Source organism: Pezoporus wallicus, unplaced genomic scaffold (assembly GCF_028554395.1).
Source record: "Pezoporus wallicus isolate ANWC-B61680 ecotype Strahan unplaced genomic scaffold, APGP_CSIRO_Pwel_v1 contig_5261, whole genome shotgun sequence".
In the NCBI taxonomy this organism is placed as follows: Eukaryota; Metazoa; Chordata; class Aves; order Psittaciformes; family Psittacidae; genus Pezoporus; species Pezoporus wallicus.
In genome coordinates, this window is record NW_026642423.1 from 3,854,313 (window position 1) to 3,869,267 (window position 14,955).

Below are 14,955 nucleotides of genomic sequence, written 5' to 3' on the forward strand. Positions count from 1 at the left end.
CAACCATTTGTTTAGCACCATCTTAAGGGGTGAAGAACACTATTTCCATAAGACGTATCAAGTCAGAGGAAAATGAGGCCAGTTTTCCCCTTAGGACAGCTATTTGTCCCACGTTATCCCACCTGCAATGACTCCTTAAGCACTTCCCTTTACAGAATTTAGAGGAGTTGGTAGAGGGAACCACAGCAGATCTTACCTCTTTGTGAGCACACATAGTTACGGAACTCCTGGAAATTGAGTTTTCTTCCCTGTGACTAATGCTGCAAAGCAGTTTGCCCCACTGCATGCAAGATGTGGGTGAGATTAATCAACCCATGACTTCAGACTGCAAGCAACATCTCAGCCCTTGCTGCTGTATTCCAAGGGGTCCATCTGCTGTAAGAACAGCCAGCCTTTCTCAGCCCAAGAGGAGCATCTGTGCCATATGATGGAGGGCTGGGAATCCACAGTGTTTCTGGACTGAGGTTTAATGATTTTCTGGCACATTTTCCTAATATCCATGGCAACTCTTGAGCTTCAATATCTCTTGAGCCCACATTCCTGCATTTATTCTCTGAACAAGATGCCAACTGCAGCAAACAAGCAACTCAGCCTCAGGACTGAAGCTAGTATTTCTAGTCACAAAATCTGGCATTTCAGCCAACTGCTGAATGGGAAATCCCAGAGCTACTCAACAGTGTGGCCAAATTCTCAGCATCTGTGTATTTGTTTTCCTACCCATTTAATTTATTTTTAAATGAGAGGCTGCCTGAATTTCCCCCAAGCTATGTCTTCCATTTTTTGCCCAAACACACACACACAGAGACCCACACCCTCACAATTCCACTGCCACATAGGAAGAGAAAAACAGAGAAGGTATTAGTACTTAGCAAAATTCAAAGATTCCAACATATTTTGAGATTAGCACAGCTATAGATGACCTTAAGGCCCTTTCCAACCCTAACTATTCTATGATTCTATGACAAAAAATGTTTTGCTTTTGAACAGAAGAGGTATAAAGAGCTGCCCACAATGAAAATGATGTTTTTGAAACAGTAAGGAATCTGGGCTTCCTAGGCCTAAGATTATCACCTCCATCCAGACTTCAACACTGCCTCTCCTCCAATTTCTTCACTCTGACAGTGTCACTGCAAAAATGCTGATGAAATAAGTGTAAGAACATCCTACTGAAAACTTTGCCAGTTTTCAGTAATCTGTGGTTTATGGATTCATGTATGCGTTACTGGCTTTTTCCTTTACATTTGACCTCTACAGCATCTAACAACAACCATTTGCTGCTGTGTAAGGTCTGAATAAGGAACAGCAAATTCCTGTTTATTATTCCCCTCCTTCATGCTGCCTCTCTTCGCACAACCCTGCCTAGCCCTCTCTTCTCCAGGCTGAAGAGTCCTAGCCTATTTAATCTTTCCTTGTAAAGAACAGTTTGTGGCACATAAAAGAACAGTGTCAGTTTCTAAAAAGAGCTGTGAGGCCTGAATGGCAGACTCATATAGTCACAGCTGCACACAGCACCACCTCTGAGTGACCCAGAGAGGACGTACTTCTTGAAAAGGGCTGCTCAGGACAATGTTGAGGTCAGGGACTACATCCAACTGCATTTGCCCATCATCTTTTAGCATTTGAAATAGACATTGTGAGAGTATCAACACACAACTGTTGAGTTGATTTACTAAGAGGAAGATGTTCCTGTGCCTCAGTCCCCACATCCTCCTCACAGCTTACAAACTTCTCACCTTTATTTTGACCACATCTGGAAGAGGGATAGACACCTCAGCTCCAAGAAGTCACGGGATCTTGTCAGAATAGAGAGATAAGTAAAAGGGAATCAAATTACTCTTTATAAAGGAAAAATACACAGCCTGAGCTGAACCATCATTCTAGACACCATGGAACATGCAAGGAAAAAATGACAAGAAAAAACAGGGCAATAAATTCTACAATCAGAGTTTTAGCCTCCAGCTGTAAAAATGAATCATGCATTTTTATAAGCAAAAAACAAATCAGAGGAGTGACAAATTATTAGAAAGTGTAGCTCCCTCTTCCCTACTTCCTAACACTCCAAACTCAACACATACATTCCAGATTAAAAAAAAAAAAACAAAAGCCACCAAACCTTTCCAATAGGTTACATGGTCCCTTCTCCCTGCTACAGCACTGCCTTGAGTGTCTGAAGGATACATCTACCAAATGAGCTTTCCCACAGGTATCAGAAATCCTGAAGTGAATTCCCGAAAGATATTTCCCACATGTTTCAGGGTTTTGCTTTTTTTTCTTAAGCAGTGTTATTGACATTTCAGAACCCCTAAAGCAAGAACAAGACAGTTATTTCAGCTAAAGGAGAAGCCTAAGTGAATGCAACACAATTACACAGAGCTAGAGGGAACTCAGATCACTTAGTCCACACTCACATCCCAGACCAGGGTCACCTGTACCCATGTTTGTTATTTCTCACAGACTCACTTAAGCTATTTGTAAAGCCTTCCAGTGACAGAGACTTGACAGTTTCCTCAAAGAGTCTATCCCGTGCCTGCTCTCCTATGTAACTTGGTTAGAAAAGATGATTATTCCCTTCTGAAATACAGCAGCCTTTTAGCACCTGAAGACCATTATGCTGCTTCCCCTCAGCAATCTCGTCTGGTTACAGAACCAGAACTTAAATAATCTAGGTTTTCTAGACCTATATTCATCTTTCCATATAGGCAGGGCCATTCAAGAAACAGTTTGGGATCTGTATATGTTTTCAGAGAACAGAAATTTAGAAGCATGACTGTAAATGAACCTAAGACACCTAAATACCAAGTGGCAACCCTGGCTAATATTTACTTCACCCTATTTGCTCATCCCCCTGCTGCTCCTCACTCGGATGCATTTGCCCACCTGTTTTGCTCACTAGCTCTGTTTTGTATTTCAAGATTTTGTACAGTTGCCAATGACCCCCAATTTAAACCCAAATGTTGTAGATTCTAAGAGCTTGGTATTTTGGTATCAATGCTATGGCTTAGAGGCCCTGCTTAGATCAAAGGAATGGCAGCAAGCATGTTTCCCTTCTAAGCCAAGAGAAGATGTCTCACGAAGAGAAAACTGATCTGAGTTTATGGCCCATCACAGTATTGAATAAACTTCAGGACAGAGAAAAATTATTAGCACTACAGAAACCAATACTTTGTTACCACTGTCCTGAAGAAACAGGTTAGGATTTGTCAGTTTAAGAAGGCACAATAGACTCAACCCTCAATTCTCCACACACACACAGTAGCCAGGGAAGGGAAGCACTGGCATCAATCTTGTGCCTTTCATCAGTGTTAAGACTGAAAGAAGAACTCTGCTCCACACTGCCCAACTGGCTGCTGCACTAGATGGAGCTGTCATTTCTTACCCTGCTGAGTGATGCTTTTCCTTTCCTCTGACAGATGGACCCCCTCAGCCACAAGTAGACCAGATTTCTCAAAGTAAGCCCCATGGACCCTGCAACCATTTGTTGATTTGGCTGATTTGACTGACCTTTTCAAAACCCCTCCCTTTGACTGAGGGGATTGCTGAAAAAACTATCTTCACTCCAGAGTCCTTTAACACTGCTCCCAGGGCTCTGTAATCCTTCTTGATATCCCTAACCTATTTTCAGGAGGCTATTTGACAGGGTTTGAAAACACTGTAACATACTGAGGAGGGACATACATAAGTGAAAACACCATTAGGAAAAATAAATCCCTGGTGGTTTTGTTTTTTTCTCCTCTAAACCAGAAGTACTGGGGATGGTCTTTTCCCTAACACACTACCTGCAGGTAAAGGACAGGGAGCCTGGCCATACACTTAAAGCCAGAGACATAGTGGAACTCAAGAGATGGGAGTGAATCCCTTCTGACTTAAAGCACCTGTGAGAAGCATCCAGACATCTCTGCTTTGTTACTTTCTGCTCTGCACCATGCCATAGAGGGGGAATACCAGCATGCTGTAAGAAGCTGTGTTTTCTGACATTAACTCGGTGTAAAGCAAACAACCTCTGATGTGCACCTGCACTTTTAACCAACATGAAATCCTGAAAAGGCAACAACAAAGAGGGATGAAATGAAATCTACTTCCTTTTCAATATGGAACAGACCTCTATAGCTTAGCAACACATCATCTAATTTTTCCTTTACCTCTCATTAGAATGGGGAAAACTGCATTGCAGGCAGCTATGACCACTAATACTTTGCAACAGGAACAAAGTAAGCACCACACTTTGCAAAATCCTCAAACAGACTGAGCAATCTGTATATTTGGACAACCACAACAAATATATGCACTACAAATAAAAAATAAAATAAAATAAAATAATTAGCTTGATTAAGAGCAGGCAGGCAGTGGGGATAATGCCAAGAGTCCTACACAAGCACTGCTGTGATAAAAATTGCTTCCTCCGACAGATTCTACTTTCATGTTCCGCAAGGCATTGGGAAAATAATGCAAGAACAGCTTTGTCTTGAAGGAGGTGAAGAAGGAAATAAGGCGGTACTTAGTAGGGCTTGCGGAACAGATATAGCTCTGATATGAAAAAACTGGGGATGCCTTTCCTTGCGCAGGATGTGTCACCTAAAGACAACCTGTAGGTAGTGTACAAAGAAATGGTAAATCAGAGATGACTTCATATGCAGCAGTAGGAACATCAGTGAAGACGGCACTGCAGCTGAGGGCTAGAAACAATCACTTAATAGGAGATGGTGCTAACTAACCTTCCTCCATCATCAGGACATTTTGCTGTGTTCAACTCAGACTGAAAGCACAGAAGTCATGAGTTTTCTGTGTGTTATCTGTTAATCCCAGTTCTTACAGATACATCCTGATCTGCCCACTCAACCAGGACAAGAGCTGGGTGACCCCTACTTAAATTAAGGGGCTCAACACTTTATAGCAGGAACCCTGGGGAGCGGGTGTGCATTTGAAGGTGTGCATATATAATATGCTTACACAACTATATTCTCTCTCTAAAACCCAGTTTATCTGAGCAAGAACTAAAACATTGGTGTGTTATCAGTATTATACTCAGACTAAACCTAGAACACAGTGTTATACCAGTTACTAGGAAGAAAATTAATTCTATCCTAGCTGAAACCAGGACACCATCTATCATAACTACTATAGATCTACATAGATCATATAGTGCAGCCACAGAAATTTAATGCTGTCCAGAGAACCACATCAGAAGAGAGTGCTTTAGTCTTGACCAGATCACATATAATTCTTACATGTGTGATATACAAATGCCTGTAGTATAGGGAACAAACAAGAGGAATTAGAGAAGTGTGCGCACGTCTACAGGGATATGATATAATAGGTATCACTGAAACATGGTGGGATGGCTCCTATGACTGGAGTTTTGGAACGGAAGGTTACAGGCTCTTTAAAAAAGACAGGCCTGGCAGGCGGGGAGGGGGAGTTTCCCTTTACGTTAGGGGTAGGCTGGAGAGTATGGAACTCTGGCTGGGGACAGGTGAGCAGTCCACAGAGAGTTTGTGGGTCAGGGTTAAAGGGAATATAGCTATGGGGGACATTACTGTGGGGATCTGTTAGAGACCACCTGATCAAGGAGAACCTGCAGATGAAGCACTCCATAGACAGATAGGAAAAGCAGGCCCTTGCTCTCATGGGTGACTTCAACCACCCTGACATCTGTTGGAAGAACGGTACGGCCCGGCACGAGCAATCCAGGAGGTTCCTCGATTGTGTAGAAGACAACTTCCTTCTGCAAGTAATAGAGGAGCCGACAAGGAGAGGTGCCGTGCTTGACCTTGTGCTCACCAGCAGAGAAGGACTCAGAAATGTGACGCTCCAGGGCAGCCTTGGTTGCAGCGACCATGAGATGGTCGAGTTCGAGATCCTCAGGACAGTGACAAGAGCATGCAGCAAGCTCACTGCCCTGGACTTCAAAAGAGCAGACTTTGGCCTCTTCAGGAGCCTGTTTAGTAATGTTTCATGGGATATAACCCTAGAGGGCAGGGGGGCCCAAGACTGTTGGTTGATATTCAAGGATAACCTACTATAAGCTCAGGAGTGTTGCATCCCGACTAGAAGAAAGTGCAGCAGGAGGGCCAGGAGACCTCCTTGGATGAATAAGGAGCTGCTGAGGAAACTTACAGGTTAAAAATGAGGCTTATAATAGGTGGAAGCAAGTACAGGTGGCCTGGGAAGGATACAGGGATGCTGTCAGGGAAGCTAGGGACCAGGTTAGGAAAACTAAGGCCCAGTCAGAATTAAACTTGGCTATGGATGTGAAAGATAACAGGAATGGATTCTATAGGTACATTGCAAATAAAAGACAGACTAGGGACAATGTGGACCCTCTCCGGAAGCTATAAGGAGAACTGAATACCTTGGATTTGGAGAAGGCTGAGGTTCTGAATGACTTCTTTGCCTCGGTCTTCACTGGCAAATGCTTTGACCACACCACCCAAGTCTTGAAAGGCAGATGCAGGGACTGTGAGAATGAAGACTTTAAGCCCACTGTAGGAAAGGATCTGGTTCAAGACCATCTTAAGAGCATGAACATGCACAAGTCCACAGGACCTGATGAAATCCATCTGTGGGTCCTGAAGGAGCTGGCAAATGAAGTTGCGAAGCCGCTGGCCATCATATTTGAGAAATCATGGCAGTCAGGTGAAGTTCCCGATGACTGGAAAAAGGGAAATATAACCCCCATTTTCAAGAAGAGGAAAATGGATGACACGGGGAATTACAGACCAGTCAGTCTCACCTCTGTGCCTGGCAAAATCTTGGAGCAGATTCTCCTGGAAGGCATGCTAAGGCACATGAAAAACAACGAGGTGCTTGGTGACAGCCAGCATGGCTTCACTAAGGCGAAAACCTGCCTGACCAATTTGGTAGCCTTCTATGATGGGTACATGGAACTAATGGACAGAGGTACAGCAGTTGACGTCATCTACCTGGACTTCTGCAAAGCATTCGACACTGTCCCACACGACATCCTTGTCTCTAAATTGGAAAGACATCAATTTGATGGATGGACCACTCGGTGGATAAAGAACTGGCTGCATGGCCACACACAAAGAGTTGTGGTCAATGGCTCAATGTCCAGCTGGAGACCAGTAACGAGTGATGTCCCTCAGGGATCGGTGTTGGGACCAGTCTTGTTTAACATCTTCATCGCTGACATGGACAGTGGGATTGAGTGCGACCTCAGCAAGTTTGCCAATGACACCAAGCTGTGTGGTTCGGTTGATACGCTGGAGGGAAGGAATGCCATCCAGAGGTACCTTGACACACTTGTGAGGTGGGACAATACCAACCTCATGAAGTTTAACCATGCCAAGTGCAAAGTCCTACACCTGGGTCAGAGCAATCCCAGGCACAGCTACAGGTTGGGCAAAGAAGAGATTCAGAGAAGGACTTGGGGGTGTTGGTCGATGAGAAACTGAACATGAGCCAGTAGTGTGCACTCACAGCCCAGAAAGCCAACCGTATCCTGGGCTGCATCAAAAGAAGCACGACCAGCAGGTTGAAGGAGGTGATCCTGCTCCTCTACTCTGCTCTTGTGAGACCTCACCTGGAGTATTGTGTGCAGTTCTGGTGTCCTCAACATAAAAAGGACATGGAACTGTTGGAACAAGTCCAGAGGAGGGCCACAAGGATGATCAGGGGACTGGAGCACCTCCTGTATGAAGACAGGCTGAGGAAGTTGGGGCTGTTCAGCCTGGAGAAGAGAAGGCTGCGTGGAGACCTCATAGCAGCCTTCCACTATCTGAAGGGGGCCTATAGGGATGCTGGAGAGGGATTCTTCATTAGGGACCTTAACGACAGGACAAGGGGTAATGGGTTCAAACTTAAACAGGGGAAGTTTAGATTGGAAAGGAGGAAGTTCTTTAGTGTAAGGGTGGTGAGGCACTGGAATGGGGTGCCCAAGGAAGCTGTGTGTTCAAGGTGTTCAAGGCCAGGTTGGACAAAGCCTTGGGTGACATGGTTTAGTGTGAGGTGTCCCTGCCCGTGGCAGGGGAATTGGAACTAAATGATCTTGAGGTCATTTCCAACCCTGATACGTTTGGAGCTTGTACCTCCTCTGCTTTCCAACTCTGATATAGCCCTTGAAAATGATATTTTCAAGGCAATGCCTGTGTAAAGTGCCACCATTCTTACTATGTTTGGATCCCTGCCCTAAGTAACTGTATGCTATGATCACAGCCTCATGCTTGTTGTCTTTGAGATACTGAAGATGAGAAAGACACTGTAGTACCACATATTTATGCTGTAGCCCGAGCAATATAAGCACTCGAGACACCCCATGGGGCCTCTGCGTTATACCAGAAAAGTTCTCTTCTTTTTCAACACACAAATACACAAGTTGCCTTTGAATGGTCCTCTTTATCTTAAAAAAATTGTTTTTCCAAGAAAACGGCAGAATTCTTTCTCTTAATTCTCACAAAAATTTACATTTTGCGTCCTCTCATTAAACCAGTTACATCTATCAATTCTGTCTATCATTTCAGGCATATCAACTGAAATTCATATCCCCCTGAATTCAGTCTTCATTAAACATGGAAGAATGTTTTATAGCAGAGAAGGCATTTTCTCTATACCTGCTAACAAACATGAACATAGAAAAATGAGTAGACAGGTCTCAGATAACAGGAGTTTTGCCCAGTTTTCAAAAGACTGCAGCGCGAGACAGCTGATCCTCCTAATGATTCTCCTAATGGAGAACAGCCTTCCATTCCTCTTCTCTAAGCAACATCCAAAGAAATATGTAAATGCATAAGCTCCTAATTAATTTCCTAAATATCCTTACAACTTCCTTAAGTATCTGAAGCACATGAAATTTCCAGCTATTTCATTTTCAGAACTTAGCTAGATTTAAAAAAAAACACAAAACAAAACCAAAACAACCCTAAAGCCCAGCCCAAAACCAATATCAGAACCTGTTATTCCATGTGCTACCTTTAAAGTAAACATTTGCTGAAATAACTCAGAAATATTTAGACTTTAAAAATCCATAGGAAGCAAAGAAGAATTATGAAATACTTAAGAAGAAGGTTATTCCTTCTCTAGTCTTTATGAGAAAATCTGGGTTTCCTGTCAGCTTTTAGCTTAGGAGGGATTCAGATCAGTATTTAAACTGTGTCTCTGGTAGATACAGGCATTTCATCATTATATTGTCCTACTGAATGGGCACTGTGCTGTGTGAGGTGTACCATATCATCATTATAAACATGCTGTGCTGTAATGGCTAACAAGAAAAATTGCAAATGATCTACTTAAGTGAAAATAGCTAATATATTAGGGGGATGACACATTCTGATGAATCAAATAATTTTTCCTTCTCATTCATTTCCTCTAAAACTTCAAAGCAATCAGATGTTGTTTATGCATAAAATTTAATCTTTTCACTGATCTGTAGTTTGACTGAATTTGCATACTCTATTTCCTACAAGTCAGTCTGAAGAGAGCCTCATGTAATTGAAACCATTTCCCCTCCAGTCCTCCTATCTTTGCTGTAATATTTTCTATTAGTAGCTCTATTATAACTAATATCTGTAATGTTGGCAGATCAGAAAATTCACTTAATGCAACCTGTTATTTATAAACCACTAGGATGAAAGAAGTAACAAATACAAGAAAGAGGAACCAATAATTACCTGTCTTTGATGCCACACAGATCAATGTGTAAATCACTAAAATTCCCTAAAGAGCCTTGCTGAACTAAAATGAGGTCCTTGGGCTGGTTATCAATAAAGATGAGCCTCATACAGCCTTGAAAATCAGTAATGGGATTTAAACATTGGGAATCGGTGAAATTGTCAGGGCACCCTGTGGGAAAAAGAGAAAAGACAATGATATTGGAATGTTCATCTATTTCTGCTGGGATTTCCTGATGCAAAAACTCAGAGACTAATTATTCCAAGTGCTTTCATTCCTTATGCTACACAGCCTTCTCTGTTATAAATCCTTTCGTAAGAAAGAAAAGAAAAAAAAGAGAGGGGAAAAAAGAGAGCATCCAGCCACTGGAAATATCAGAGTATGAGGTTTCGTGCGTGCTTATCAAAATTTTTTTTTTTTTTTCTGTTGTCTTTAAACTCCACAATTGATAGCAACTGAATCCCACTAAAAAAGCTGTGCAAATTGTAAAATCATGAGTTAAATTCTGCTGCTGAAGAAATGTACACAGTAAATGGATGAAATTCTGTGGACAGTAAGCAGGATAACCATTTGTATCTGATCTTCTTCAGCATTTGGCCAGCTTTCAGATTCAAAGCTTCCTGTGCATCCTCACTTGGTACTGTATCCAGAGGGTTCATTGAGACCAGAGACTCACCATGGTAAGTGCTACACAGAAATCTATTAGATAAAAAGATATTTGATGGCAGTCCCTTTATCTAAATTAATGCTTGCACTGCAAAAAGCAGAAGGTAGTATTTTACAAGACTGTTCTTTCAATTTTCAAAATTGAGCTAAATCTACATTCATATCCATGTGAGCAGAGTACATAAATATCTTTGTAGATCTGAGCCATATGTCAATAAGCTCAGAGTTTAAAGTCACTGAGCCTGATCAGTACAGTGATATCTACAGGAATATAATAATACTAATAGTCCTCAAGACCTTTAACTAGAAAAAAACATTTGCGGCTAATACAGCTAACTGTTGTATGTTTTGCCAGCTAGATGTAGGTACCCATTGGTACCCCAGTACCAGTAGTCCACTTCTACAGCTTTGCTAGCAGTTCCGTTCATTCTCCCTCTGTCAGGGTTGACCAAAACCTTTCTATCTTCCCACAGTGCTGTATGACTTGCAGCTCCATAGAGATTCTAAAATTAGTATTACAACATTTGCTCTTAGCTGCAAACAGAGTGCACCTGGGAAGACCTCAGTGGTGAGGCACTTGAGGATCTGCATCATGAAAACCTGTCCTGCATCTGTCTGAAACAACCTACCTCCAAAATAGTAGCTGTTCCCAGAGTAGATCCTTGAGGCAGTGGTTGCATGGCTAGCAGTGGCAGCGTTGTTATCCAGTGTCAGGGTAATGCGATGTCTTCTGGCATTGATGTTAACGGAATGCCAAAGGCCATCGTGGAGATTGGTGCCTGGCAAAAAAAAAGTACTAAGAGTGAAGAAAGAGGTAGAGAGATAACTGTTTTCTTCAAACCTCATTTTGCTTCCAACTCGTGAACACAAATGTGCATTTAACCCCCAAAAAAGGGAGAACTGGCAGCTGAAAAGAACTCATTACCTCTGGAAACAAACTGGCATAGAAGGAAAGGCCCAAGAAAGTGAAAGCTTTTGAAAGGATTTAAGTGGGTCACCTCACATTTTAATCTAATCTGCTTCTGGTATTGCATCAAGCTAGCCAGGCCCTTCATCTTTCTGGTAGCACATTATTACCATTTTGCGGGTGTTTATGTCTATCTTCAGTCTGCTGGGACATGCTTGTAGCTCACAGGAGTTCACAGAGAAGATGTCTGCTATGTTTCTGATATTAAACACATGCCTGAGATTGCAGAGGATTAGGCTCGATGAGATAGCCATACCCCACCTCAGGCTCCAGTATGAAACCTGACAAATTCCAGTGGGTATCAGTAGGATTTGTTTTTCTTAAAACCCTTGAGTGCTAAGTTAGCACACAGTCTTATTGACAGATGTACCAAAGCCTTTCTATATTGGATTTTGACATGGGTCTTGTGAGAGCTGGGACTGATGCTCTGACCAGGAATTTAACAACGTACATGAGAGATTATGGTACTGGGTAGCCTCTTTCTCTTCTAGACACTTGTGCAAAGTGGGAAATAACCTTTTTGTTTCCTTATTCTGAAAATCAGTGTTGCTGCAAAGAAACACCTCATTCTCTGTTCTGACAGTCACGAAAATCAGTGGGCAAGCTTCTGAGCTCACACACTGTGGTGCAGATCAAAACTAACCTAATTCCAGTTCAAAATAGCTACCGTCAGGCTGGAGTCACCGAGATCAGGCACAGATAACTAGTATTTACTCCCCTCCCTAATGGAATATTTTTCAGTAATGTAGCTTTCAGAAGAAGCAAACGATCACTTAGAGACACAAAGAGGTGTGAGAACAGTTCAAAACAAAATTTAAAAAAATGTGGGTGTTACACGTATGAAAAGCCATTTCATTATGAATTTGAAAATGAGACAATTTTGACAGTAATGTCTGTTAATGCATTCACAATTTCCATAGAATAAGAGGCTGGCTTCCCATCAAAACTGGATTATTTTTCAACTAGAACAAGTCCATTTTGAAGCGAAATATGTTGTTGAAGTTTGAAAAGATGTCAAAACAAAATAGGTCCCATTTGGGGCAAAAATAGGTCTATTCTTGAGCAAGCATGACTTTATTGTCAGTACCTGACATCTGCCGAGCACGGCACTTGCAATTTCTGCATATTTTCCGTATGTAAGTAGGCTGTTTAGCAACGTTCTGGATAGCACAAAGGCTGGGCTCAGATTCATGATTTCAGAACTACATAAAACCGAATACGCCCTTCTAAATATTGACATTGTCTCAGCTTTGTCAACAATTTAATCAGGACTGCAATAGAAGCTGGAAACTGAGTTTCAGCATTCAGTTGCAGGAAGCTAAGGCTGTAGTAACCTTCACATATAAGGATAGATGCAGGACTGCCTCATTTTCTATCATAAAGAGAAATGAAACATGCACACAGAACAGCTCTGCTTTGACAACTCTTTCAGATTTTACCTCTGCTTCTTTTAATAGACACATCTGCCCTCTTTTAGTCTGCACTGGGAATATTCTAATATTACATATTTTTAAACAGTTGCTCTTTTAGAAAATACCGTTATTATTTAGTTCCGAGTTCCATCAGTCTATTACTCACCCACCTTTGCAAAACAGGTATTCAACCTATGCAGAAAATTAATTTCCCAGTCTCCCACCCATCATGGTGGCATAGCAGGAAGGGAAGCACAGAATCCCTGGGCTAAGAACATTTCTGTTTGGGACACCAGCATAGCTTATATAGGTCACACTCAAATGGCAGCTGGGGCACTCTGGTCCTGCCTCTGTTGTACAGTCTGAAATTGTTTCCCTGTTGTCTCTGGGAGTGAATGCATAGCTGTTCTGGTAAGTGGTTACAAACAATTTCCCTTGAATTTTAAGTCAGAGAAGCAACCCCATTTCATCCTCTTGCATCCCACCAGGCGCACTGCACAAAGCCATATGCAAAGTGGCTAAGGAGACCAATTGAGGGAGTGTGAGGAGAGGAAGCCCATGGTTAGTCCTACTTCTGAGCATAGCACAGAGGGAGAATGTAAAACTAAGCGGAAGAAAATCAGCCCTGAGTCTGCCTTCACTTGTACTAGGGAATGGTGCAACAGCTGAGCTGGCTCCCAGCTGACTTCAGACAATCTCAGGACAGGAGACAGCAAGGTCTTCATGTGAGCTGATCAAAGAAAATTTAATGTGTCTGTTTAAGAACACAGAGGCTGAGCTGATTGTCAGGTAGACTGCATCCGGAGATCTCAGGATGCCAATTTTCCATGCTTAGATCTATCTTAAGCTGCACAGAATGGTTCTACCACTGGAAAGCAAGAGAAGATTTGAAAAGAGAAAGGCATATTGGGTGCTTCCTTATTTCACCATCCTTTCATCCTATGGGGTTGGACCTTTGCATTTTAAAGAGAGCAGATGAGCATAAGCAAAAAATAAGTACCTTCAGTGATTTCCACTGGGTTCTCTGTCTCCTTCTGAATAAGTAGTGTCAATCTCCCACCACGGAGGTAAATCAAGAGAGGTCCTGAATTTTCAGACAATTCAGTGTACAGAAGTAAACCATCTTTATTCCATGTTCGAAACTGGAAGCTGACCGACAAACCATCAATTTGAGGAGTGCCAGGTAGTAGCAAGTAGCTTTGACTGTTGCTGAGAAAGGTGATAGGAACAATTTGTGGTTCTGAGCAAGCAAATGTCACATTCCCCTGCAAATAATAGAAATCAAATATAATAAACCTGACTTATTTTTTTTGGTCATCCCAAAACATCCATAGTTAAATAAACTTCAGTGCCTAATGGCACTCAAGGCTGGAATAATATCCCTTATCAAGTCAGACCATCTCAACATGGCAACATCTACTTTGTGTTTTCCAAAACCTCCCATTCCATCTCAAGTTCAGCTTTATGTCAAGAGAATCAAACTCATTTGGATCTATGCTGACTTCAGGAAGCGACACCGAAGGAACAGTAAGTCCACAAGATGTGATACTAAAGTTCTGCATTGGCTATGCACTGATTTCTTTGAAATATAAGCCAAAAGGTAGCTGTTACTGACAGGTTTTTGTGGTTTGTTGTTGTTTTTTTTTCCATTTACACCAATGCAACATAACTTTAAAAGAAAAAACTTCCTCATCTACTTGAACCTACTATGTGGGGCAAACCATGAAGCAAATTTCCTGGGTTTATTTCAAATACTCAGTATAAAACTTGTGGAAGAAGTACTCGTTTTCTTTTACCCAGAGTGACACAGCCTTGTGCTACTACAGATAACAAAAGTCCACTCAATACTAATGCAAATAATTAAAAACAAAAAAAAAATTATTCTGAAATTACCTCAGAATTCATAAGGAAACTCAAAGAAAGTCACTTGAATACAGTACTTGGATGAAATAATAGTGAGATTTCCTGCCCAGTGCTAGGTCCCATGGTTTCCATGTGGCATTTTGAGGAATTATTAAAAGATTACATACACAGCAAGTGTGGTGAAATCTAACATCTTTTCAATGACAAACACAGTTGATTACCTCAGTTATCTAGCCCTAAAATCAATGATGATATGTGCCCAGAAGAAGAGCACATTTACTCAAAGCAGTCAGCAGAATCTGTACCAGCATGTATCCCTGAAATTTGTAGAAAAAAATCACTGTTTTGTTCAACCATTATAGATGATTCAACCAGGTCATTCAAGCCATGTAAATAAAACCTTAGTAACAGAAAAAGCTAGTA

The 14,955-nt window shown here is 41.8% G+C and overlaps 1 protein-coding gene across 2 annotated transcripts in view; it reads right to left on the bottom strand.

Annotated features, from left to right (window-relative positions):
* CNTNAP5 (contactin associated protein family member 5) overlaps positions 1-14,955 on the bottom strand; it is a 298,904-nt gene that overhangs the window by 119,294 nt on the left and 164,655 nt on the right. For both annotated transcript variants that reach the window (XM_057430057.1, XM_057430056.1), the window contains exons 8-10: positions 13,670-13,934; positions 10,920-11,069; positions 9,624-9,795 (exon numbers count right to left, since the gene is read on the bottom strand). In XM_057430057.1, the coding sequence (XP_057286040.1) occupies positions 9,624-9,795; positions 10,920-11,069; positions 13,670-13,934 (587 nt within the window). The remainder of the gene's footprint in view (positions 1-9,623; positions 9,796-10,919; positions 11,070-13,669; positions 13,935-14,955) is intronic.